This window comes from Lemur catta, chromosome 11, assembly GCF_020740605.2.
Source record: "Lemur catta isolate mLemCat1 chromosome 11, mLemCat1.pri, whole genome shotgun sequence".
In the NCBI taxonomy this organism is placed as follows: Eukaryota; Metazoa; Chordata; class Mammalia; order Primates; family Lemuridae; genus Lemur; species Lemur catta.
The window spans coordinates 85,040,565-85,066,961 of NC_059138.1; the positions used below are offsets into that span (position 1 = coordinate 85,040,565).

General features: G+C 36.4%; 1 protein-coding gene across 1 annotated transcript in view; it reads left to right on the forward strand.

Moving 5' to 3' along the window:
- Nucleotides 1–25,399, forward strand: part of SUGCT (succinyl-CoA:glutarate-CoA transferase) — a 699,594-nt gene extending 674,195 nt beyond the window's left edge. Inside the window, 1 exon segment of the mRNA XM_045564447.1 lies at nucleotides 24,949–25,399. Coding sequence (XP_045420403.1) covers nucleotides 24,949–25,112 — 164 coding nt within the window. The 3' untranslated portion in view covers nucleotides 25,113–25,399.
- Nucleotides 25,400–26,397: the final 998 nt, after the last annotated feature.

Genomic DNA, 26,397 nt, shown 5'->3' on the forward strand with positions numbered 1-26,397 from the left:
CTGGAAAAAATGTAACATTTTACATTCTCACCAGCAATATATACGTGATCTAATTTTTCTGCATTATCACCAGCATTTGGTGCTATCACTATTCATTATTTTAGTTATTCTGTATGTATGTTTTAATAGGTGATCGTGGTTTTAATTTATAACTCCCAATGGCATGAACATCTTTATGTGTGCTTATTAGCCACCTCCATCTTATCATCAGTGAAATGTCTCTTTATGTCTTTTGCTCATTTTCTAATTAAACTGTTTTATTTTTTACTGTTGAGTTTTGAGAGCTCTTTATATATTAATAATATAGGTAGTACTCATATATGTGGTTTGCAAATGTTTTCTTCAAAATTATAGTGTGTCTCTTTATCTTACTAACATGCTCTTTTATAGAATAAACATTTTTAATTTTGATGAGGTCCAATTTGTCAAATTTCTTTTTATGGATCTTGCTATTCTAAGAATTCTTCACCTAGTCCTAGATAAATATTTTTCTCCTACATTTTTATTCTAAGAGTTTTCTACTTTTTTACATTTTATGCTTAAGTCTGTGCTCCATTTTGAGTTAATTTTTTTATAAGGTATAAAATTTAGGTTGAGGTTAGGATGCCTGTGAGTGGTCAGTTGCTCTAGCACCATTTGATGAAAAGGCTATCTTTCCTCTATTTAATTGCTTTTGCACCTCTGTCAAGCATCGGTTGGGCATATTTATATAAGTCTATTTTTAGACTCTCTTTATTTTCCATAGATTGATCTTTTTTTCCGTCTATTGATGCCATACTGTCTTGATTACTATAGCTATATATTAATAGTTAAAATAGTATAGAGTGATTCCTCCCACTTTATTCTTTTTTTCAAAACTATTTTAGCTATTCTAGATCCTCTGCCTTTTCATATGAAATTTAGAATAAGTTCATCTGCGTCTACAGGAAAAAAGAAAAACAGCTTTCAGGGATTTTGATAGGAATTGCATTGAGCATACATACACACACACACACACACACACACACACACACACACACACACACACACACATATATATCAAGTTGAAGAGAATTGACATCTATAATATGTTGAGTTTCCAATTTATGAATACAGTATGTCTCTCCACGTACTTAGGTCTTCCATGATTTCTTTAATCAGCATTTTCTGATTTTCAGGATACTTAACCAGTAAAAGCTTTGTTAAGTTTATACCCATTTCATTTTCTTTCAAGCAATTAGAAATATTACTGTGTTTTTAATTTCAATTTCCACATTTTCATTGTTAGTACATAGAAATGTGATTGCTTTTTGTGTCTTTATCTTGTATCTTGAGGCCTTGCTGAACTTACTTATTAGTTCTAGGAGTTTTTTGTTTGTTTGTTTTTTGTAGATTATTTGAGATTTTTCACATAAACAGCTATGTCATCTGCAAATAGGAACAGTGTTATTTCTTCCTTTCCAACCTCTATGCTTTTTATTTCTTTTTCTTGCCTTATTATACTGGCTAGAATTTATAGTACCTTGCTGAATAAGAGTGGTGAAAGAGGATGTCCTTGCCTTGTTTCTAATATTAGGTGAAAGTATTCACTCTTTGATCATTAAGTATTATGGTAGCTGTTGGATTTTGTAAGTGCTTTTTAGTTTCTTATCCAGTTGAGGATGTATCCTCCTTTCCTACTTTGCTGAGGTTTTTTGTTTTTTTCTTTTTCCACAAGTAGGTGTTGGATTTTGTCTAACACCTTTTCTGCATCAATTGATATGATTATATGATTTTTCTTCTTTAGCCTGTTCATATGGTGGATTGCATTGGTTGATTTTCAGTGATGAACCAGCTTTGCATAACTGAAATAAATTCCACTTGGTCATGTTGTATACTTCTTTTTAACACATTACTGGATTTGATTTCCTAATGTGTTGAAGATCTTTAGATCTAAGTTTATGAGATATGTTGATTTTTAGTTTTCTTTTGATATACTGCCTTTGTTTAGTTTGGGGATCATAAAATGAGTTGAGAAATATCCCCTCCTTTTCTAATGTAATGGAAATGATTATGTTTTTCTTTTTTAAATGTTTAGTAGAACTTGCCAGTGAAACCATTTGTGCCTAGAAATTTTTTTTGGAATATTTTGAATTATAAATTCAATTTCTTTAATGATTATGGAACTGTTGAAATTATCTATTTACTCTTTTTTGAATTTTGGTAATTTGTGGTTTCTGAGTAATTGATCCATTTTTGAACTTGAAATTATTATAGTAAATTAACTTATGCTTTTAGTGGTTACAGGATCTCTAGTGATATCCCTTGTTTCATTCTTGATATTTGTGGTTTGTGTTTTCTCTATTTTTACTTTTGTCTGTCTTTGTAGAGATTTATCAATATTATTGATTTTTTTTGAAGAATCAGCTTTTTATTTCATTGATTCTATTTTCCTATTTTCAATTTATTGATGTCTGGTCTTATATTTATTAATACCTTTCTTCTAATGGGTTAGGGTTATTTATTTATTCATTTATTCATTTTATTTTATTTTTGCTTCATTTTCTAGTTTCTTGTGGTAAGAACTTAGATTATTGATGTGAGACCTTTTATCTTCAGTGATGTAAGCATTTAAGTTAGAAATGTTCCACACAGCACTGCTTTAACTATGTTATACAAATTTTGATATGTTATATTTTCATTTGCCTTTAGTGGTAAGTAATATTTTTCTTTCCTTTTATACTTACTGTGACTCATGCATGATTTAGAAGTGTGTTATTTAATTTCCAAATGTTTGGAAATAATCCTATTGTCTTGCTGTTATTGATTTCTAGTTTAATTCCATCAGGGTCAGAGAACATATGCAGTATGATTTTGTTGTAGTCACCCTGCAGGATGGACCTCCACCCAAAACTTGGTTTAGATGTTGAGACTTATGATGACAGACACATACGAAGAGGGTATGAAAGGGTCATTATACAAATAGTGAGACTTTCTGAGGAGAGCAGGGTGGCTCCCAAGTGGGTCATCAACTGGCTTAAGAGAGGAGAGAAAGGAGATTGGCGTGGGGTTTTGTTATGGTCTGAAATGTGTTCCTTCAAATTCATATGTTGAAGTTACCCTCAATACCTCAGAATGTAACTATATTTGGAGATAGGATCTTTAAAGATGTAATTAAGTTAAAATGAGGTGATTAGGCCCTAATTCAATATGACTGGTGTCCTTATAATAAGAAAGAATTCGGGCACAGACAAATACAGAGGGAAGAGCAAATGAAGACACAAGAGAGAAGACAGTCATCTATAAGCCAAAAGAGGAAGTCTCAGAAGAATTCAACCTTGCCAACACCTTGGAATTCTAGCCTCCAGAACTGTAAGAAAAGAAATGTCTGTTGTTTAAACCACCCAGTATGTGGTACTTTGTTATGGCAGCCCTAAAAACAAATACAGATTTTTAGGTGGTTGTGAGTAGGGCTGGCGTGAGGTTTTCTGTGTACACACACACTTACGTGGTCTGACCTTCCCCCTAGGACCAAAGGAGATAGCACCAAGCTTTCTTTCCAGCTTGACCGAATGTAGAGAAGAAGGGCAAGGAGTAGGCATGAGGTTTAAATGCAGCCAAGCAGCAAATATCAAAAATGAAGTCAGACTCTATTATAGATTTCAATTTTTTTAAATTTGTTGAGTTTTTTTTATAGCCCAGAATATTGTTGACCTTTGTGAATTTTACACAGGTACTTGAAAAAACTGTATATTCTGCTCTTGTTGAGTGTTTTATATATGTAAATATAGGTACATTGGCTGACTATGTTTTTCAGTTCTTCTATATCCTTGCTAATTTTTTGTGTAGTAATTCTATCAATTGCTGAGAATGGGATGTGGAAGTCTCCAAAACTGATGTGTATTTGGCCATTTCTCCTTTCAGTACTATCAGTTTTTGCTTCATGTAATTTAGGATTATATTATTTGGTGTATACACATTTAGGATTGTTATGTATTTGTTGGATTGATCCTTTCACCATTATGTAATGTCTCTTTTTGTCTCTAGTAATTTTCTTTTCTTTGAAGTCTACTTTATCTGATGTTAATACAGCTGCCTGCTTTTTTAAAAAATTAATATTTGCATGATGAGTCTGTTTCCAATCTTTTACTCTCAACTTACCTCTGTCATTAAATTTCAAATAAGTTCTTTACAGACACCATACTTTTTCATCTTTTCTTCCAATCCCTGTATTTTAATTGATTACTTATATTTAAGTAATTAGGGATATGTTATGGCTTAAAGATGCTATTTTATTATTTGTTTTCTGTTTGTTTTCTCTGTTTTTCCTTTCTTGCCTTCCTATGAGTTACTTGAACATTTTTAGAATTTCATTTTGATTTACTTATAGGGTTGTTGAGAGTAACTCTTTGTACAGATTTTTTTTAGTAGTTGCTCTCTATATTTTTTTTTCAAGAGAATTCAATCGTTTATTGATTACACATGATAATGGTTGATACACAAGCTTCATTCCCATCTATAATTTTATCTGGTACCATCATTCAATTTAGATATATTGCATAGGATATGCCAACAATCATCTTTATAACCAATAATTCCATGATTTTCCTTGGATGACCCCTTTTAATGGTGAACTTTAGGTCACAACAGTAACCATCATTTTAACTACACCAAGGTTTCTGAAGACAATGGCTTCTCCACCCAAGCAGGTTGTAAATGAATTTCAAATAGAACCTGGCATCACCCTGAAGGAATTCTATCTTCACACTTTTGGGGAAGTTTACCAAAATGGCTTCAGAGTAGACTAACTTTACACAGCACATTTAAAAAAAAAAAGACACATTTATTCAGCATCTTGATGGATCTCCAGTGGCACAATTGGTTAAAGCGCAGTACTTATATATTATGTTTTATATGCATAACTTTTAACAGTCTACTGGTGTTGACATTTTACCAGTTCAACTGAAGTATAGAGACTTTAGATCCCTATAAATCCCTTTATCCTTCCCTATTTATAATATCATTTCTTAAATATGTCTTCTACATATATTGAGCACCACATCAGATAGTGTTATAATTTTTGCTCTGATCATCAAATATGATTTTTAAAAATATGACAAGAATATTCTATTTTACTTACTCTAATTTTTTTTACCCATTTGCTATCAATGAATTCTTTAATTTTCCTTCATCTGAGAATGTCTTGATTTTCCCTTCATTCCTGAGGATATTTTTGCCAAATATAGAATTCACGGTTGACAGTTTTTTTTTTTTTCTTTCAGTATTTAAAAATGTGCCACTTCCTTCTGTCCACCATGGTTTCTGGTGAGAAATCCCCGGTCATTCAAATTGTATTTCCCCTATAGGGTATAAGCTGTCTTTCTGACTCCTTTCAAGATATTTTCTTTGTCTTTTGTTTTCAGAAGTTTAATTATAATGTATCTTGGCATGAATTTTGGGGGGGGATTTTCCTATTTGAAGTTTGTGCAAATTCTTATAACTATATATTTATGTCTGTCACCAAATTTGGAAAATTTTCAGCCATTATTTATTCAAATAATTTTTCAGTCCCACTCTTTCTCTCTCTTTCCTTCTGACATTCCAATGATAAAAATGTTAGCTCTTTGGGTTTTGACCATGAATCTCTTTTAACATTTTTTCAGCCGATTGGTAAATTCTATTCATTTGTCCTCAAGTTGACTGACTATCCTCTGTCATCTCCACTCTGCTGTTGAACCCATCAGTATGTTTTTATTTGGGTTATTGTATTTTTCAGTTCTAAAGTTTCCATTTGGTTTTCCTAAAATAATTTTTATTTTTTGTTGAAATTTTCTATTTTTTCATTAGATTCAAGGGAATTCATAATTACTTATAAAGCATTTTAAATTTAAAATCCTTTGTCAAATAATTCCAGCATCTGAGTTATCTTGGCATTGGCATTTGTTGATCATCTTTTCTTATTCAAGTTGTGATTTTCCTGGTTATTGTTATGATGAGTGATTTTTAATTGTATCTGGGAAGTTTGTATAGTATGTTATGAGACTCTAGATCCTATTCAATCTTTTTGTTTCTTTTTTCTTTTCTTCGAGAAGGCAATCTAAGTGTTGAAGTGTGGCATGGTGTGTATCAGCTTCCACTGGGCTCCCTAACTCCAGTCCAGTAAAAGTAGGGTGTGACTCACACTGCCTCATTGCAGATGGATGGAATGAAAGTTTAGCTTCCCCCTTGGTCCTGCTGACATTTTCCCTAGGAAAGTAGGGCAATGACTTGCACCATCTCTTTGTTTCCAAGTAAGGGGTGTGACCTCAGTTTCCTGCTGGGCTCTACTGACATCAGAGAGGGGGGATCAGAGAGCTGATTCACTCCATTTTGTTGCTGCACGGGGTGGTGGAGGAGGGAATGGAGGCTCAACTCCCTGATGGGACCTGCTGACACTAAGAACTTGAAGGGTGGAGATGAAAGCAGGGATTAAGCATGGTGGTGAACAGCCCTACCTTACGCTAACTTGTTCAGTCTCATTGTTGCCAGGTGGGGATGGATGCCCAACTCACTGCCAGATTTCCATGACACTATTCTTTGGGGTAATTAGCGTGCCATCTGCTTTCTTTAGTCAGAGAATGGGAGCTCTGCTCCCCCTTGGTCCTGCTGACACCACAGGGCTGGGAAATCAGAGAACTGCTGCCTGTTTCTTCAGAAGTGGGGTAGAAGATCAACTCCTGGCTTGACCCCACTGGAGCCACTTGGCAATAGTGGTGGAAGGTTGTCCCATTTGTGTTTGGCCAGAGTAGGGCAGGTATTGCCAAAAAGGCTTTCAGTTCATCTAGGCCACCCTTTTCCTAGGCCCCTAGCTAGGAGGAACACTTTTCTTGGCATTTATTTTGTTTATGCCTATTGGTGGTTCCGAGTTGGAAGCTTCTGTCTGCAGTGCCCTGTCCAGAATATATGGAAGGCAACAGGAAACCCAGAACACTCTCTGCAGTGTTGTTCCTTAGGTCCCCAAATCCTTTACTTGGCAGTCTGCTTTCTTCTTTTCACCTCTCAGAATTTGTGTGTGGTTTTTGTTGCCTTGTGTTTAGTGTATTTTAGTTGTAAGAGGGAGGACCTGAGAAGAATGAGCTACTTCATTTTGGCCAGAATGGGAAGTCCAAGGTACTGTTTTTTTATAGAACGCTTTTTTTTTTTTTCCAGATTTTATCTTCTCTTTGCTAATGGTAAAATAAACAGCCTCTTTTCAGAAAAAGTCTCTCTGCCAGACTTCAGAGTAGATACTAAGCATGAGCTTGAATCACTGCAGGTCATCCTGAGGCAGAATCTCAATTCTCATAGCACCAGCTCAAACCATGATGTGCTAATCAGAGTAAGAAGAATGAGAACTACCAGTTTGCAAATGCTTAATATGTGCCAGGATCTGTGTTAATTACTTGGCAGGCATTTTCTCATTGAATCCTCAGAAGTAACCTATGAACTAGATACTGTTATCACCATCATGCTATAGATGAAAACTCCAAGGCTACAGGAAATTAGGTAATTTGTCCAAAGCCACATAGCTAGCATGGCTTTCCCAACTTGGTGATGAAAAAACTTGTAACATGCTTATTCAAATTCAGATAACAAGCTCTACTCCCAAAGATTCTGATTTAGTGTGTATAATGTCCAGCTCAGCAATATGCATTTTTGACTTGACTAAGCTGGAAAAGTGAAGTAGGAAGCCCTTTATTCACACTTTGACAAATGCCTAAGGTGCCAAGACATCTATCTTGTCTTTGGTAAGCTAGCCCTCAGCAATGAAGGATGGAAAAAACAAGCAAACCTCTTCTTTTTAAAAGAACAGGGATTTAGGGATGCTCTTCTCTTCTGGATTTTGCCCAAGAGGATACACAGAACTTTTTGTAACATGCTCTGTGGGTTTTCCTACACGTTCACTGTCACGCCACTGGGCTGGGCATTCAACCCACTGCACAGTGGTCACTCGGATGTTTACTGAATGTTCTGTTTCGTAGGAAACAAAATTGTGGTTATCCTTAAAATACATGTCATTTATTTGGATTTTTTAATGTCACATCACTTTTTATAGAATGCCAACTATCCAATCCTTAATAGTGCATGAAAATAGTCACTGTCATCCTATAAACTATTTCATACCTCTTTTTGTCATTTTAAGGTGCAAAAACCTGTAGAGAAAGTATAATCCAAGGAGGACTGTAATTTAACTCATTATTGTAATAATACTTAAACTTTTTCTTTCATGGGATTAAAAAGTCATATGGGAGCTTTCTCATTAGAGTATTTTTTATTTACTTATTTATTTTTGTTAATAAATATACAATTTTGTTGACATAGATAACAAAATTTATTGGCACAGATAATAAATTATCCTTGTATCACTGTTCATCAAGAACTTTCAAACTGGCATAATTCATCAACACTTATGTGCACATATAGTAGTAACATTGAGTGTCAGGCAGGTGGGACTGGGGAGGAGGGGATGGGCATATTCACACCTAATGAGTGCGGCACGCCCCCTCTGGGGGATGGACACGCTTGAAGCTCTGACTCGAGCAGGACAAAAGCAATATAGGTAATCTAAACATTTGTCCCCCCATAATATGCTGAAATAAAAAAATAATAAAAAGGAAAAAAGAAAATAAAAAAAAGAACTTTCTTACGCACGATGGTCTACAAATCATTATCTGGGACAAAGTCTTCCAGTTTCACAGACCCTTGAGCTTATAAACCTAAGAACAGTAACATTTTAAATTTGGTTCTCATTATTTTGGACTTATTTTGGATCATCTAGATGGGGACAACTAAATTGAAGTTTATCTGTGTCCTATCTTGTTAAATAAATTCCTGAACAAATTATTGGTTTAATTATGATTACACAGGAAATGTTTCAGTTACTCCTAAAAATAAGCACACTCAGACATACAACAAATAGGCAAAGAATTGATATGCTAATTATAATCCACTTGTGTATATTATTAAAGTAAGTTTTCTTATGGGTTTATAGGACATCTCTGGCCTACCTTCATTTATTTGTAAGAAATGATATGTCTTATATTTTTCATTTACTTAAGCTAGATTGTTACTCAGTTAAGCATAATTAATGAAATTCCAATGTGGAAAGATTGTCTTCCCTTTCAGCCTGGTCTGAGGATATCCCAACACATTTCGTAGACAATGGCCAACTCTACCCTTAGTGCAAAAAGATAACTGAGTTTGTGTTCTTGGAAACTGTGCAGAGAGCTCTGTAGGGAGAGAAAATGTTACTTGTACATTTAATTAGAACATAAAAAAGTAAATGACCATATTCAAATATACAATGAAGCTGTGAAAATAAAAAACATTTTAGATTTTCAGTAGTAATTAGCTCTTTTCACCTTGTGTGTTAAATACTTTTAAGTAATTCAAAAGATACTTGGAAAGAATAACCACAGAATTAATGTGCATGAGAATTGCCAGGGCATTTTGTAAGCATCAATCTAAATAGCTAATAAGGAGAATATGGAATAAAGGGAGAAACAATAAATAGGAAAATTTTAGCCTACCACAACAAACATATATTATTTTTATTATTACTACATGAAATTTGCAACACCTGCTACCAAAGACAAACATAGGAAACAAAATAAAGTTAATGTGCAATTGTAGAAATTATAGTCTGATATAAATATAAACCAAGAATTATGTTTTCCCAATGGAAAAATAGTCATTTAAGAAATGAAAGAACTTATGTCCTTCCCAAGAAGAAATAATAAACATTAGAAAACAGTCTGACCATGTTTTTCTGATCCACTTTACATGGTTCACAGAGTCTTACATACTTTTGTCATAATAAAAAATTAAACTCTAAACAAATTAAATTAAGGTAAAATTTGGTATCAAAGCAACATTCAGGTGATAGAAGTTTTCTTTGTGTGAATAGTAAAATTACCTTTTGCTGCCTTGTTTATTTCTGAAAATATAGGGACCCTTTCCCTTGGTTCATTCATTCATTTAACAGTTATAAGCATGCTAATTTACTATATTTTGGACATACAGTGCAAAGAAAACAGATATGATTCCTGCCCTCACAGAACTTAAAAATTCTCTTGAACATCTGTTTTTATCCAACCTCTGAAATGGATCTCTGTACTCAAAAATTTCACACAGGTATTGGAATCTTTCATCTTTGGAATATTGAAGAGTATATCTTTTCTCATTGGTAACATACTAGCAAGTCGCACAATTGAATAAATCAAATGCAGTGAGAACAAACATTGCATTTAACACTTTTCTGTTTACATATGGCTATTTGGGTTCACAGTCAATAAAAGTGCCTCACCTTGCTTTTGGGTCTGATTGACAGGATTTATTTTACTAGAATCTTGAGGTCTGAGGTTGTGAGCACTTTGAGTTTTGTTATTTTGGAAACCTTAGAGGACTGAATTCAAAGCTTTGCTGCACTAAATCATAACTTCATTCATTCTCTTTCAGCAAGAATTTGTTGAGGAAGGCAGACAAAGATCCCTAACATTATAAAGCTTACATTCAATCAAAGGAAGACAGATAAATGCTAGGCATAGGGGAAAAGAACTATGGGAGAGAGAGGAAGTAGTGTAGCCTATGAGGGAGGGAGATGGGAAGTGGGGGCGTGGGCGTAGGGGGTAGGGGTGGAGAGTTGGGGGGACAAGGGAGGGACAGAGAGGAAGGCTGGAATGTTAAGTGTGGCAGTTAGTTAGGGTAGGTACCGTTGAGCAGAGACTTGAAGGACTTAAGGGAATGATCTGAGTAGAGTTTCGGAGGAAGGATGAGCAAAGCTCCTGAGGAGGAGCATGCCTAGTGGAGAGCAAGAAGGCCAGTGTGGCTCCAACTGAGTGAGTAAGAGGGATCACAGCAGGAGAGGGAATCACGGGGTAGTTTAGTGGGAAGGGCAGTGGATTATGTAGAACCCCATAGCCCATTCATTGTCAAGAGTAAGACAGGAAAAGCTTCATGGAGTTTTGTGCAGAGGAATGACATGATCAGACTTATGATTTTAAAGGGTGACTCAAGCCGCTTTGTTGAGAATATGCTGCAGGTAAACATGAAGGCAGGGAGAGTTGGTAGGAAGCTCTCACAGAAATCCAGGCAAGAGATATAAAAAAAACCAGTTGGATTTTGTGTATATTTTAAAGATAAAGTCAACAGAATTTGCTGATGGATTGGATATGACATGTAAGAGAAAGAGTCAAGATGACTCTATTTAGAAACTTGGTGTGAAATATACCAATCTGCAAGCCTTGACCTCCCTTTATTTCTATATTTCACATATTTCAAGTGGCCTTGTATCCTAATCTAGTGATCTAGTGGGTTTTTTTTTAATCTAATCCTTTCAGCAGTTATCTCTTGAACGCTCACCATGTGGTAGATGTTGTGGAGGATACAAAATGAGCAAAACATTAATTTTGGTCTCAAAAAAGATCACAAGAGATAATACAATTAGAAAATGAAATGCACCATAGAGAGAATTGGATCAAATGTTATGGGAGTCAAAGAATAGAGCTGTTCCTTCAGACTATGGGAAAAAGGGAAGGCTCAAGTTGAGTTAGCCCAAACAGAGCTTTGAGAATTATGTGGGCTGAGAATTGCCAAACTGAGACACATTCCAGGTCAGCACATAGACCCGCACAGCATCAGGTCCAGGGGAGATGAGTACAAGTTGGCTGGAGGGAACAGCTGGGGGAAAAGATTGAACAAGTTGTCCTCATATTGCAGAATGCTTTGAACCAAAGCGGTGGCAGAAAATATCGGAAGTGTGGGTTGTACAAGAGACATCTTAGATAGGACCATGGGACTGGCAAGGTACGAAAAGTAAGGCTGGGGGTTAGAGTGCTGTTAGTGAGAAGGTGGTCATGCCAAAACTAAAATTGGAGCATGAAGAGAAAGGACCTTCTCCTAAAACCTTTCCACCTGGACTGCACAGGCAAGGTGAAAGGGGAAAATTAGGATCGATTCTTTGGCAAATAATTGGCACATTTCCATTTTGCCAGCAGCAGGTTTAGGAGCACCTAATTTTCTTGGTCCTCTTTCTGCTTGAAATATGATTATGATTTGTGTGATGTTAAAGACTCTTGGGAAAGAAAAGAAAATGGTAGATATAAGGCTGATTCTTTTAATATAGAGACCAAGAAGTCTAGAAAAATTTTTGTTATATTATAAAAGACCTTCCAAGGTTTACAGAAGATCTGTTCAAAGCTCTTTTGAGGTAAGAGCCACAAATAATCACCTGTTCCAGTTCTGTTCAGTTCTTCTTCTTAAAGCTGAATTGAAATGTAATTCTGGCTTCTGTGACTGGAAACTTCTTCCGGTATTTTCCTTAATGGAGCACAGAGGCAGAGGAGGTGAGGAGAAGGTCACTACTTTGAAGGTCTATGAAGCTTAAAATGTTCTGGCTACAGACTTTAGCTGAACCAATTTTGTTTTCCATGGTGAAGTCTAACCAGACGAAATCTTGGGAATGTGCCCAAAGAGCTTGCATTGAATATTTGAAATTTAGAAGGCAAAGAAGCAGAAGAATTGATTATTTTGGCAAAGAGCACATTATCCACAAGGTGTTTCTTCACCCTTTCTAGAATTTTCAGAAGTGTTGAAAATAATGAGAAACAAGCACTAGTCTTGGAAAGAAGCATTCAGGAGAGAGCTTCTTCCAGCCGGACATTTTTCAAAGACCTCAGTGGCAGGTTTGGGCAGCATACTTTGAGGGGAGACAGCATGTTTACTAATGAATATGAATAGCATTTCCTTATGGGCCATATATTTTTCCAGTAGGAAATGGATAATCTACTATGACATTTCAGTGGGTTGGAACAAGATAGATAAATCAAATACAAGTTGCCCTGTTTCTTTTTCAAATGAAAAGATAAATGCCTAATGGATTAGCAATCATGAAATATATAAGTGTTTGTAATACAGTGCTGCTTTATAACACCATCTGCTAAAGAATGGTATTTATTCAGCCACTGATATGAGAACAGATTTTCTTCCACATTATGCAGGGAGGAAGTACATCCTAGTGTTAACGAGCATGCACTTTGTATTTAGCCAGCCGAAGTACTAATGAAATTCTTTAGCTGACAAGCTGTGTAATTTTGATAAGGTTACTTAACCTCACTTTCCTCATCGATAAAATGGTATAATAATAATCCTGTCTTTTAAAGTCATTTAGTCCATCAAACAAGGTCATGTATAATAAGTGCCAAGTGCCTAGCACATGTAAGCACTCAATAAATAATAGCTATTATCATCATTCCACTGGTCAAAATTGGCTACACACAAAATGAGCTGTTTCAAAGTATTTGAAATGTCTGGACTGAATGCTTTTTAGGAGTGCTGGGGAACTAGATTAATGAGTTCTCCTTTGGTCCAGGCAAATAAGTCTCTATACTAAAACTGAGGAATAGGGTCAGTCTTAATAGGCTAGTTTATGCTGCAGTAACAAACAATTCCCAAATAACAGTGTGTTAAAACAACACAAGTATATTTCTTGCCCACACTGTATGTCCATCATGGGTAAACTGGGCCCCAGGGTGATGCAGCAGTCACTGTCTCACACATTGCCATTGTCATACCACAGAGAAAAAGAGACCTAGAGGCTTTTGAATTAGCAATTGAGGATTCTGGCCTGGAGGTAACTACACATCCTTTCCATTCACAGTTTGTGGGACTCATACGGTCACACTCAAACACAAAGGGGCCGGGACGTGAAATACTATCATGTTCCAGGAAGGTAGAAACTGGAAATCTAGTGGCTAACACTGATGACTATCAAAGGGCCATAGACATAGTTGAAAATAGACTCTTCACTTATAGATGGTGGTACCTGAGGCCCTGTTTATTGAGTTAAAAAATAATGAGCGAAAATTTATTAAAGCAATTGTGATCTATGGTGCTTCTGGACTCTGAGTGAGATTGGGGTCCCATTCAAGTTGGTGGTACATCTCACAAATTGCCCTGAGTTTCTGGGACACCTGATCCTATAAGCAGTGCTACAGACTGAGTTCTTCTGCTAAAGATGTCCAAAGTCATATTTATTCTCTATGGCCTTTTTCCACCATTCCATGCTAGTTTAAATGGCTTTATCTGTTTTTATCTCACATCTAATGGGTTTAATGTGTTCTAATGTATGGCTCCATTTGGTGCATTGGATGCCATGGCTGAGAGGCACCATATAAAAATATTGTTATTGTTATGATGATGAGTTCAAGCACCAGAGGAAAAATTGTGAAATAACTTAGTACTGGAGCTATCATTATTTTCAGCAAAATGAAGTTTGGCTTCTTGCTACACTAGTAAGCCTTGAAGATTAAATAGTATCTACAGCATGTATCTTAGCAATGGGCCAAAGAAGTCAAAATAAAAATGTTTGATATAACATTTTATATATTATAAAACAGATGTTTGCTTTTAAGTATTCCTGATATTTTTAAAAGTTGATACCCATATCAGAAATTTACTTAAAAAAATGAAAAAACCCTGCATATTTTTTTTCCATTAATTAATTTTATTCATTCTTGTTTCCATTGTGGTCAGATTGGCCAGCTACATTAATTAATTTAACCCTTAGTGCTGATCAGTTGCCAGTTAGCTGTGAGGTTGAGCAATAGTTTGTTTCATGGCTTTAGAAATGTTTCATTAAGACAGGAGGTGCATGGAGTTCTGGAAAAAGAGACTGTTTAGGTCTCTTCCCTCATGATGATGTGATATTGTGTTCCCATTACTTGAATATTCATTATGGTTTCCCACATGTTTTTGGCTACCTTTGTTTCCTGCAACTGTTTACATTATTAAGTTGATCTGGCTTATAGAAACGTAGCTTGAACTCTGTATATAGTTAGAGTGGCTTGGTATGTTCACATAAATTGGGTAGATTCCCTTTTCACCCTAAAAGAATCATGGAAGGTTTCTCAAAGGAGGTGAGACAAAACAGCCAGGCTCTTGTTACTGAAGGGCCTCAAACCACAGATGGAAAACACTACAGGGCTAGTCAGAGGAATTCTCAGGCATGCCAGGCACTGGTCACTCCTTGTGCCTTGAACCAGATAATTTTCCACAGAGAGCACAGTGAAGACTTCATTCCTTTCGGGGTGGGTGGAAAGGACTCAGAAATAGGAGAAATCAGGAGGTGCTGTCACTCCAGGACTTCTTACAAGGGAAGAGGTGGCATATGATAAGTTAATCTGAACAGATGAGGCAGTAATGTGTACATAGTGCATAAGGAATCTGGTAGAATTCTGATTTAGAAGGGCAGAGAGGACAGACTGGTCAAAAGATGAAGCCTAACGCTGTCTTTGACACATTCTACTTCAGGACCCAGGAGTTCAGTTTCAAACTGAAACCATTCTGTCCTTCTGCTCTCTTCCTTTCACTGGGAAGCAGTGTGGGCCAGTGTCAAAGATCTGGGATTCCGGAGCAAGACTCTCTGGTTGTGAGTTGAAGCTCTGCTCCTTACTAGCTGTGTGTCCCTGAGCAAATGACTTCCCCTCTATGTGTCTCAGTTTCCCCATTGGTAAAATGGGGATGACAACAGTGTCTTCTGGTATTATTGTGAGAGCTGAATGAAGTAAATATGTGAAGTACATATAATACTGTCTGGCACGTAGTAAGTATTTGTTAAATAAGTAAAAGAAGTTTGATGTTTCCAAGGTTCCTTCTACTCTAACTGGTTAAAAGTTACAAGAGTATAAAATTAATTTCTGGTGTATGTTCTGATGCTGTTGGAGTTGCTAAGTGTGTACTTCTAAGATGTGTGACTTGGGTAACCCAGCTAGCCTTCCTTAGCCTCTCTTCTATTATCGGTAGGAAGCGTAAACATACCTAGCTCAAGGGGTTATAATGAGGAATAAGCAAAATAAATATTTGAAAGTTGCTTATTATATATAATATTATGTGCTTAAGAAATGGTTGATTCCCTCCTCCCTTTTCCCTTTACTTTAAACAACTTTGTCCCTGACTATTAAAGATTTCTACAAGTTAAAACTTTTATCCTCAACCTGCTTTCACAAATCTAAAATGCAGCTAACTTGCCAATGGTCTAGGAAGTCTAGGTCTGAAATTAGCAAGTGGTCAAGGTGGTCAAGGCTCTATTAGAGGTATATTGAGCACTTACTGTTTGGTACTGTCCTAAGGGATCTATAAGAAGCGACATTTTAAATCCTCACAACTGTATATTGTAGGTACCTGTATCCATGCCATTTTATATATGAAGATACGGAGGCACAGGTTCATTAAGAAAATTACCCAAGGAGATACCGTCTATAAATGGCAGAGCCAGGATGTGAACCTAGACACTCTGGTTCTATTAATAGAACTTACAGTCCTAACCACTTTGCTATATCGCTTCTCAAAAACAATTGCTATGAAATCAGCAGATCTATATTTGCATCGATTGTTGCTCTTCTACACATTTCTTAACCTCTCTGAGCTCCATAGTCCTCTTTTGTGATATAGAGATAAAATGCATTAGTAAATGCAAAAAATTGTCTAAGATTATTATGAGGATGGAATCAGATAACAAATATAAAGCACCTAGCCTTGGGCCTGGTATATAGTAAGCACTCACTAAGTAGTTTCAATGTTACCACGTATGACTTAGAAACCGTGACAAGATCCCTTCATTCCTACATTTGCAACTTGTCAACTGCCAGCCCTCTAATTCTAGGTTCCATGAAGTTTATCAGTCCAGCCTCCCAGGTATGAGTATAAAACAGCAGTATAAAGTAGAAAACTTTGTCATTTTCCTAGAACTGTATAGAACCATCCCATAGAGGACCACAGGCAGTTGACACACAGTCCTCACTTAGGGTGGGTATAACCTACAAGCTGTGCCACCCAGCTCCCTTTCCTGTGAGAGCCGTGAGGACACTCAGGGTCTTAACCACTAATCGCTAGACTAAGGCAGGCCCCTCACAAGAGCAGCACTTGGAGTTTCAGGGTTGGTGCTATTGATGTGATGAAGTTGCTGTGGTGTGTGTTTGTCTCAGTGTTGTTCCTTTTGATTGCCTTTATTAAGGTAGAGGGAAAATACTCCACTGTCGTTTATCCCCATATAGCTATAATTCAGTATAGGAAAACTCTGAGTTGTTTTCTCTGCCTTTTTCTGTGAGGAACAAACTCTACAGTGGTTTCAAAACTAAAACTACCCTAATTTACACCCTGGAGTCAATGGAGATTTGTCTATTGAAGGCCAAGAACATGGACTATTTTTTAAAGAAATGTACTTATCTCCAAAATGATGAGCTTTAGAGATTAATTTTTCATTTATTTAATTTGTTTCCTGTGGGCACAAAACATTTTTGATGCAATAGATTTTGGTAGAAAGCTCAGAGAGGAGACAAAATGCTGCATAAACAACTTATTTTTAAAACCTAAGCATCAGAGATGTTGGAATAAATACAATTGCCTTGGAAATATGTTGTTTTGGAATGAGGGCATTTAGATTGTAAATAACTTCTAATTTTATATATACTGGCCAAAATTCTTCCCTGAATTCCACACTTGTATAGCTAAAGGCCCACTGACATCTCTCTTTGGATATTTCACAGGTGCCTCAAACTTAGCATGTCCAAAAAAGAATCCTTGGCTTCTGCTGCCCCCAAAACATGTCCATGTGGTCCACTCAGTCTTCTCCATCTGGTAAATGGACCCACCAGTTGTTCAATCAAGCAACACAGGATTCTTCCTTGATTCTTCTCTTTACCTCTTCTACTACCTTGGCCTACGTGTTCATCGGTACATCCTCTCATTCTATCACCAGGCTACCTCTTAAACACATCCACTTTCCTTAAACTCTGCAAGTACCATTCTAGTTCTAGGCCACCATCATCTCTTCTGATCTACCCACAACAGCTTCCAAACTCATTGTATTCTCTGCCTAGCAACAAGAGCATTCCCTATTGCAAGTCTAGTCACTGCTTTGCTTAAAACTCCAGTGGCTTCCCCCTGAACCCGAAGTAAGATCCAACTTTACTACTGTAGCCTGTAAATCCCTGTACATTCTCTTCCTTGCAACTTTGTCTACTGTCTCTCTTCTATCAAATCATGTTCTAACCACACTGGATCTTTGCTTGAGCAGTCCTGTTCATGCTGCCTGGAGTCTTCTTTCCTCCACTGTTTGTATTGATAGCTCAGCGTCAGACAGCTTAAAGATCATCTAATCAGCTTGGCCTTCTCTGCACATCCCATTTAGAATAGCCTTTTTCTCCCACCTCACCTCTGTTCATTGTGCTTGCAATATTATCCTCTTTTCAACTGTTTTTTTAATAATATTATAATTTTTACCAAATGTTATCAATTTATTTGTTTTTGTGTGTACATTTTCTCCCAGATCAGAAAGTAAATTCCATGAGAGTAAAGTATTTTTTATTTGCTAATATATAATATTTATATCATACAGTCCAAATCTTGACACAGGAATAGAATATATGTAGAATAAATCAGTGGATAAATAAATTAATTAATATGACATGAACAGTATTTATTTCAATAGCTTTAATTGTTGGCAATCATTAGTTCAACAATTTTGTATTAAATGACAGAGCATTAACAATGGAATCTGACAGATAGGAGTTCTTGTAATGGTCCTTTCACTTACAGCTAGGTAAACGTAGAAGAAATTAACCCTTTAAAGAGCCTCAGTTTTTTGATATGTAAATGAGAGGTGTAATAGTCTCTACATAAATTGAAAAGTCCAATTAAATAATCAAATTAAAAACTCATTCCATAATTATAGCCTGTGTGTGTGTGTGTGTAAGAAAGAGTGTTTGCCATTATTTTCTTTATTTTATAGGGACCATGAAAGACATTGAACCTATTAGCAAACACAATTGGCATTGTTCCTGCCCCCATAGGGGGTACAGGCAACTAAACAGACAATTTAATGCTAAGTGCTGTTGAAGAGGATGCACAAGGTAATATGTGCTACTCAAATGAATGTTCTTGCTTCAAGGTCAAATGAATATTCCTTGCTTATATTCTATCAATTACTTAAAATCTTGCCACGTTTGTATTAAATGGATTTGCTTCATATTTGGATCTTGATTTTCTCATGTGAATTTTTTTTTCCAGAGTTCCTAATTTTTTTCTCTCATGATATAACTTTTTCTCATTATTATATTTTTCCAAACTTTCAGTTACACTGTTTATACAATTAAGGCTCTTCTTGTCTTCTTAGACTTCCCTCTTGCAGGCCTCTGTCCTCCTCCATCTATGCCTTATTGGCTCTCCAGGTCTGAGCTGTCATACTGGAACCTTCTTTCCTTCCCTGCACTCCTTGGTTGGTCTTTACTATGTACCACAATTTTATTTCTATTTTTTTTTCATTCGCTCCTACATTTTACTGGAGTCATCTTTAAGAAATTTACTCATTATACTTTCTTAGTCTTTGAAAGTTTACAAATGACTTATACTTGATTAATCATACAATTCTAGATTTGATAATATTTCCCTTTAGAAGTTTGAAAGCAAGCTCCACTTCTAGTTTTCAGTAGAAACTAGTGAGAAGTCTGGTGCAATCTAATTTTATTTTTTAGACAACTCATTTCCACCCTTCTGCCCCACTGTTTACCCCTAAATTGTTCACCCCTCCTCCTTCCCAGAAGCATCTCAGACCTTATTAATGCTGATAGTCTGAAATTTCATGTGAAGATGTCAAGATGTAAGTCTTTTCTTCAGTAGAAACTAGTGAGAAGTCTGGTGCAATCTAATTTTATTTTTTAGACAACTCATTTCTACCCTTCTGCCCCACTGTTTACCCCTAAATTGTTCACCCCTCCTCCTTCCCAGAAGCATCTCAGACCTTATTAATGCTGATATTCTGAAATTTCATGTGAAGATGTCAAGATGTAAGTCTTTTCTTCATTTATTGTGCTGTATTTTCAGTTGACTCTTTCAATCTAAAAACATACTTTCTTTTCCATTTCTCGTTATCATTTGTTGAAAGATTTCTCCTCCTCCCCTCTTTTTGCCTCCTTCTCTCTGGGATTCTTCTCTGTTTTATGAGAACACTAAGCTTCTTTCTCACATTTTAGTATATTTTTCTCCCTACATCCTTAGGGATGAGTTTTATTTTATTTTCTAAAGTCCTGATTTTGACAATAATATTGAAAAAATTTAAATGCTAAATCTTGTTTCAATTGTGTCTTTTGCATAGCCTTCTATTCTTGTTCTGTTCTGTCTTCATTTTTTCCATTTTTTTTTCTGTTTTATGTGATTCTCATATTTCTGGTGATCTTTGGTTGATCATTCTTTTATAGAAAAAGAGATCTGGATGTGCAGCATTGATTTTCTTTGTTCTTGAGGATGTTTTCCACTCTTATTGGATCTACACTGAATGGGAATTTTCCTTGGACCCAATTCTTCTTGGCTCGATACAGCTTAACTGACAGGCTTTCCTTTAGAAGGAGAGGTTATGACATGGACATGGAGCCACAGACAGGCCATGGGCCCCTCACATGTAGGGGTCAGAAAGGCTTTGCACTGGGGCACCCAAATCCACATCACAAAATTTAACTTCCCCTATACAGCTTTCTTAAACATCTTTTTAAAAGAACTGGTTGATGTTTTGTGTGTAGTTAAACTCTGGCTGCTTGTACTCTACTCTTTCAAAGCTTGCTTGAAGGTTATAGCAGATCCAAACTGGACCCGTTTTTCTATATTAAGACATTCATTCCTTCTGCTTTCAATTCTATTTCTGTTCCCTACTCTGTGTCTCTCATAACCACTGATTTTAAGATCAGAGACTTTTTTTGGGGGAGGGGGAAGGGATCAATCAGTATCCACCTGTCTCCTATGGAATATTGTAGAATCAGCTTTCTTTACGTCTTTTGTCCATCAATATGATCCCATCCCTGTGGTTCATGAATTTGTCATAAATATCTCATTCACTAGTGATGCTTCCTTTATTCTATTCATTCAATATAAAGTTTTTGTTTGTTTAATTTCTATACTTTTATTTCAATGGGGTTTCAGGAGAGTGTAAAGGCAATATATATACTCAAAGCCAAAAATTACAACTTGAAATTACCATACAATTTGCCATCATTTGGATGCACTGTAATTTATTTAACCAGTGCCCCAATTTTGGACATATTTTTCTAATTTTTTTCAATATTATAACTATTTGACTTCTTTATTTGGAAGAGAGAAGTTGAAGATAGGCCTACAGGGGCAGTATATGAAAGAGTGAGAGGCTAAACACCTAGTCCTAACAAAGGTAATCTTTGGAAGCAGATGGAAAATTCAAGTTAAAAAAGAAAAGTCTAGAATCCCACACAAAGAACTCTCATGGACTATAGGTTAGAAGGCTGTGTAGGAAATTGAGAGATGTTAAGAGTATTGAACAGATTTAAAAGTCTGTATAGATAGATCCTCACCTATAAAATTTGTCAACATTCCTTATTATTTCCATAGAGAAAAAATTCCAAAGTAGGATTTCTGCATCCAAATATGTGAACACTTTTAAAACTCTTAATATTTAGTTGACAAATTTCCCTCCAGAAGGATTGTACCAATTTATACTCCTACCAGTCACCAACCTCTTAAAAACAAACAAAACTACCCACATGATTTGCTAATTTTATAAACAAAACTATATCTTGTTATTATTTTCATATACATTTCTTAGATTATTATGGATCTTAAATGTTAACTTTATTACATCACTCAATGCTCAAATCAATTTTCATAGATATTATCAACCTCACTTTAGAAATGTGTAGACAGAGAGGCTCTGGGACCTTAAGAATTCTCAAGTTCACACAGCTTTCAATTGTTTAAAAACATATGAGAACATAGATATTACTTTGCCAAAAAATTTTAAGAACATGTGACTTGCTCATCTTTTTTTTAAGTAAAAGATCAGATTATTCATTCTTTCTAGACCTTAGATATAAATAATTATGGCAAACATTTTCTACTTCTTGAAACTCATGTATTTTATGAACCCTTTGTTCCCTGTGTACAAAGCTTAAACTGGGAGGAACGTCCGTGCTGCATAGGATTATCGCACGGGGTTGCAAGAACAGATTTCAAATGGCTCATGGGAACTTAGCTTTGTCTGCAATGTTGACATCACTTTTTATTTGCCCCATTGCAGTATATTTGTCTTTTTCTTGGCAAGTCTAAATAAACTGCCAAGTAATATCATTCTGCTAACCTGCATGCTCTAAGATGTTTTATGCAAAGGGTTAACTACCCTTTACCCTAAACTGGTAGTATTGTCTTCAGTGTAGATTTGGAAGCTACCAGGAAAGTGCAATGAATAGTGGGAATGACACAAGTTGAACTGCCCTTTAGTATGGCTGGACCTGAAGAGTTCCCTCATTGATCACTGCATGGAGGATAAAAGTCCAGGCTCTTAGTACTGATACTACAATGTGGATGTGGTTTTTACATAGTGTAAAAACGTTATGCTATGTGAAAGAAGCCAGACACAAAGGGTCACAAATTGTATGATTCAATTTATAAGGAATATCCAGAATAGATAAGTCCGTAGAGACAGAAGGTAGATTAATGGTTACCTGGGTTTGGGGAAAGGGTGGAATGGGACAAACTGCTTAGTGGGTGGGTAAGGGGGTTTATTTAAGAATGAAGAAAATGGTTGGAATAAAATAGAGGTGACCGTTGCGCAGTATTGTGAAATGTACTAAATGCCACTGAATTGTTCACTTTAAAATGGTTAATTTTATGTTATATAAATTTCACCTCAATAATTTAAAAAAAAATTCCAAGTTCTGAAACCCAACAGACCTGAAATTGGATCCTGACTCTATCATTTTCTAGCTGCGTGACCTTAGGCAAGTTACTTTAATTTCCTAAACTTAACCCTAACTTTAACACTTTTACCTTAAACTTCCATTCCCTTCAGTATCCTAATATGGAAACAAAGATTACTAATAGTCTACCTGCCAGACAGGATTGTTGTGAAAATTATATGAGATGATGTGCAAGAAGCTTTTGGTGCAGTGGTTGACACATTACAAGGTTTTAAGAAATGGTAGCTGCTATGATGACAACAACTACTAACTAGTTACTGCTACTACTACATCTACCAGCACTAATGTTTCAACCCAGATTCTTGGTATACTCAAGTGACTATTTTCCCTTCTGTAGTCTCATTTAGGGTCATTTAAGCAGGATAAAATCACATGACATTGACTGTGGGAGGCTTATGTTCCTTCAATGGAGGCCTTCTTTTGAAGGACGAGTTTTAGATTAAAACTGTTTTAAATTAATGTCAGATGGAACAGAGTCTGAGAGAGCAATGAGTAAGAATAAAATCCATAAAACATCAAATTCTCAGCATTCTTGGGAAAGTCATGGACCTTGCCTCCCAACATGTGCTATACTTGTGTCCCCTTTCCTGAAAAGGAACTGTCCCTTGACAAAACAGTCATGCACTGGGGTATTTAAAAGAAGATGTGAGAAGAGATGGATTTCAGTAACCTTTGGAGAAAACTGTAGGCATCGTTGTAAGTTGGTTGCTTGTAGTGGATGGTATGTGTCACACAGAACTGCTGCTTGATGGTGCTAGGATACCTATGTCTTCTGTCTCTATCAACAATGGGATGCACAGAAGTATTTTTATTAGTGGAATTCTCCAGAGAGCTAAAAGCACATTTCCTGCTTTCATGACAGACGTTCTGTTACCTGTACGTGCTTTGGTTTTATTTCTTCTGCCTATAGGCTCCTCAAATCAAGAGAAATCCAGAAAATAATTTTCTGAGATAGAAATGTACTGTTTTATAAATCCTTCTTGTGACTCTTATCCAATTTGTTCTCTTAAAGCCTAATCAAATGAGAAGTAAAGGACAAAACATACATACCATTTATTGAAAAAAGCAAAAAAGGCAAAATTTGTTGAAATAGGTCCCTAATGTCCAGTTTGTCCAGGGAGGAGTGAGAGGTCAGAAGCTACTAATTGTTATGGAAAGTTCATGATCTTTAATGTGAAGCAGTTCCAATGGACATGGATTTTCATCTAGGCCCTATTATTAGCCATATGGCCTTGAGAAAAACCTTGAATTTTTAGAATTTACTGTCATTATTGAAGAATGGGGATAGAAAAATCCATTTCCAACAGTTGTTGAAAGTATTGCTTTATTTACTCTGTTTAAAGTGACTTAGAACCTAGCAGAGAACTGGCAATAAATGTCCTTTTCTCCTAACACCACAAGCTTCAAGAGAGATGTCATGGCGGCTCTTGTAGTCATGGTAGCCAGCAAGTTGTGTGCATTATTATGAGTTAGGGAATGTTTCCTTAGTGCTTTCTGTCCATTATCTCAATTAGATCCTTACTTCAAGTCTGTGGGTAAACATTATCATACCCAGTTTACTGTTGTAGAACATGAGGCTCAGACAAGTTAAGTAATTTGTCCCCGATGGCTCTGCAAGCGAGGATGACAGCTGAGATGCAAACCGACGTCTCCATGACAATGAAGCTTGCACACATACCCTCTTCTACCATCAAAAGGCTTGAACCGAGGTCCAGCTGAGGTTTAGTTGATCTACAGTCTGTTGAACTAAATCTTAGAACTACACAGTAGACACTGAATAGTCAACTTCTGGGTTGCCTTCATCTGGGGTCAGACTTCCAAGTTCAAAGAGACAGGATCTGTGGTCATTGTTATTTTGGGCCCAGAGAGTCCACTCAGTTGAGTGCCCTCCCTCTAAGTCTTTGTGATGTGACAGGAATGAAGCTTCCAAATAGGCCTGGCACACACTAGGTCCATACATGCAGCCCTGCTACATGGTGATGGGCAGGTCAGATGACCACTGCACAGTTGGACAAACCTAAGTCAAGAAAAGCCACGTGTGAAAATACATGTATTTCCAAAATTATGGTGCCTTTGCAAGGCTGTAACTGGCACTCATTGATATTCTTGGCATTCATTGAAAACACTCCAGGCTGCTTAGGTAATTAATTTCCTAGGGTTAGTCATTAACAGACTTCCTGCTTTCCTCCTTCTTTGACAGGCCCAGCTGTGAGATACAGTAAGTTCAAGATGTCAGAGGCCAGGCCTCCTCCCCTGCTCGGGCAGCACACGATGCACATCCTGAAGGAGGTCCTCCGATACGATGACAGGGCCATCGGGGAGCTGCTCAGCAGTGGCGTGGTGACCCAACACGAAGCTGAGTAACAAAGGAAAAATGCTCTTTCTCAAAGCCACAGTCTGAGTACACTTTGCTGGCAAAGGCGATGCTATGTCTGGACCCTTACCCCAATCCTGATGCCACTGAAAGGAAGGGTTAGAGGAACTCCAGATTTCCTGCCTGGCATTTTCACAGTGGCCTTGGTATTAATGAGTCTAGTGCCTTTTAAATGTACCCTACCTTTTATTCCCTACCATTTTTTTTTCATTTAATGGTATAATTGTGGATTTGTGGGATTTTTTTGAATAAAGATTTAATTTTTTTCCTGGAAAAATACATCCTTATTCTAATTACATTAATGGCCTAAACATTTGTCCCCAGCGCCCCCACCCCCCAGCCCACACAGGCCTGAAAAAGAGCAGATCTCTTGACATTTTCTACTTGTACATAAATTCTTCATTTAAATCTTTGTTAGGAAGTCAAAGCAATAAGCAGAATGACAGTCTCAGTGATTGATTTTAAACAGAATATCTTAATTTTGAGCTCATGAACACTTTGTTAGTCTGCAATTTAAACCATGGACTTTGTTGACATCCATTATAAAACTGAGCTTCATTCTCCCCCGTGGAAGTAAATATTTGCTTTATGTTGTATTTCTCTGGTGATTTTATGATACATGGCAGAAAATCAATTTCCCGTAATGTATTTAGGGCTGTAGGTGTCTGTCTGCATGGGGAAGTGAGAAGTGGCTCTTCAGCTATAACCTTATTTTGAGCCAAATGCAACAGGCTTTTATATGAATGCCAGATGACTATCCAGGTATTAAATAATGTGTAAATAATGACAAATAGGAGAATGACAGGAAAACATTACTTTGTAGTCTGAATAGCCACTGTAAAAGACTATAGCATGCCTTAGTATTAAGTATTTTAATTTGTCAGTGAATTTGAAATATAGAAAATATTTTCTGTCCAGAAGGTGAGAAGTGAGTAGGACATATAATCCAGGATAAACTGCAACTCAAGTCTTCCAGGCCCAGGTATAGACCAGGGAATCAGACGACTCCATGATCAGTGTCTTGAGATGACCTCAACTCACGGCTGTTAGGCACACTTATTTTACAGCAATGTCATTACATACCAAGTGGTAACTGAAAGCTGAGTTACAGATGTTCATCTTTCAAACTGTGATTTAGAGTGCATTTTCTTTTTGTGTTCTTTTTTATTAGAATTTTTGAATCATTTATCCATGCTGTAAGGCCCAATATGTTTCTAGAATCAAGAATTCCAAATAAATAGGAAACTTGTCTTCTTACAAGACCTCATGAGACTT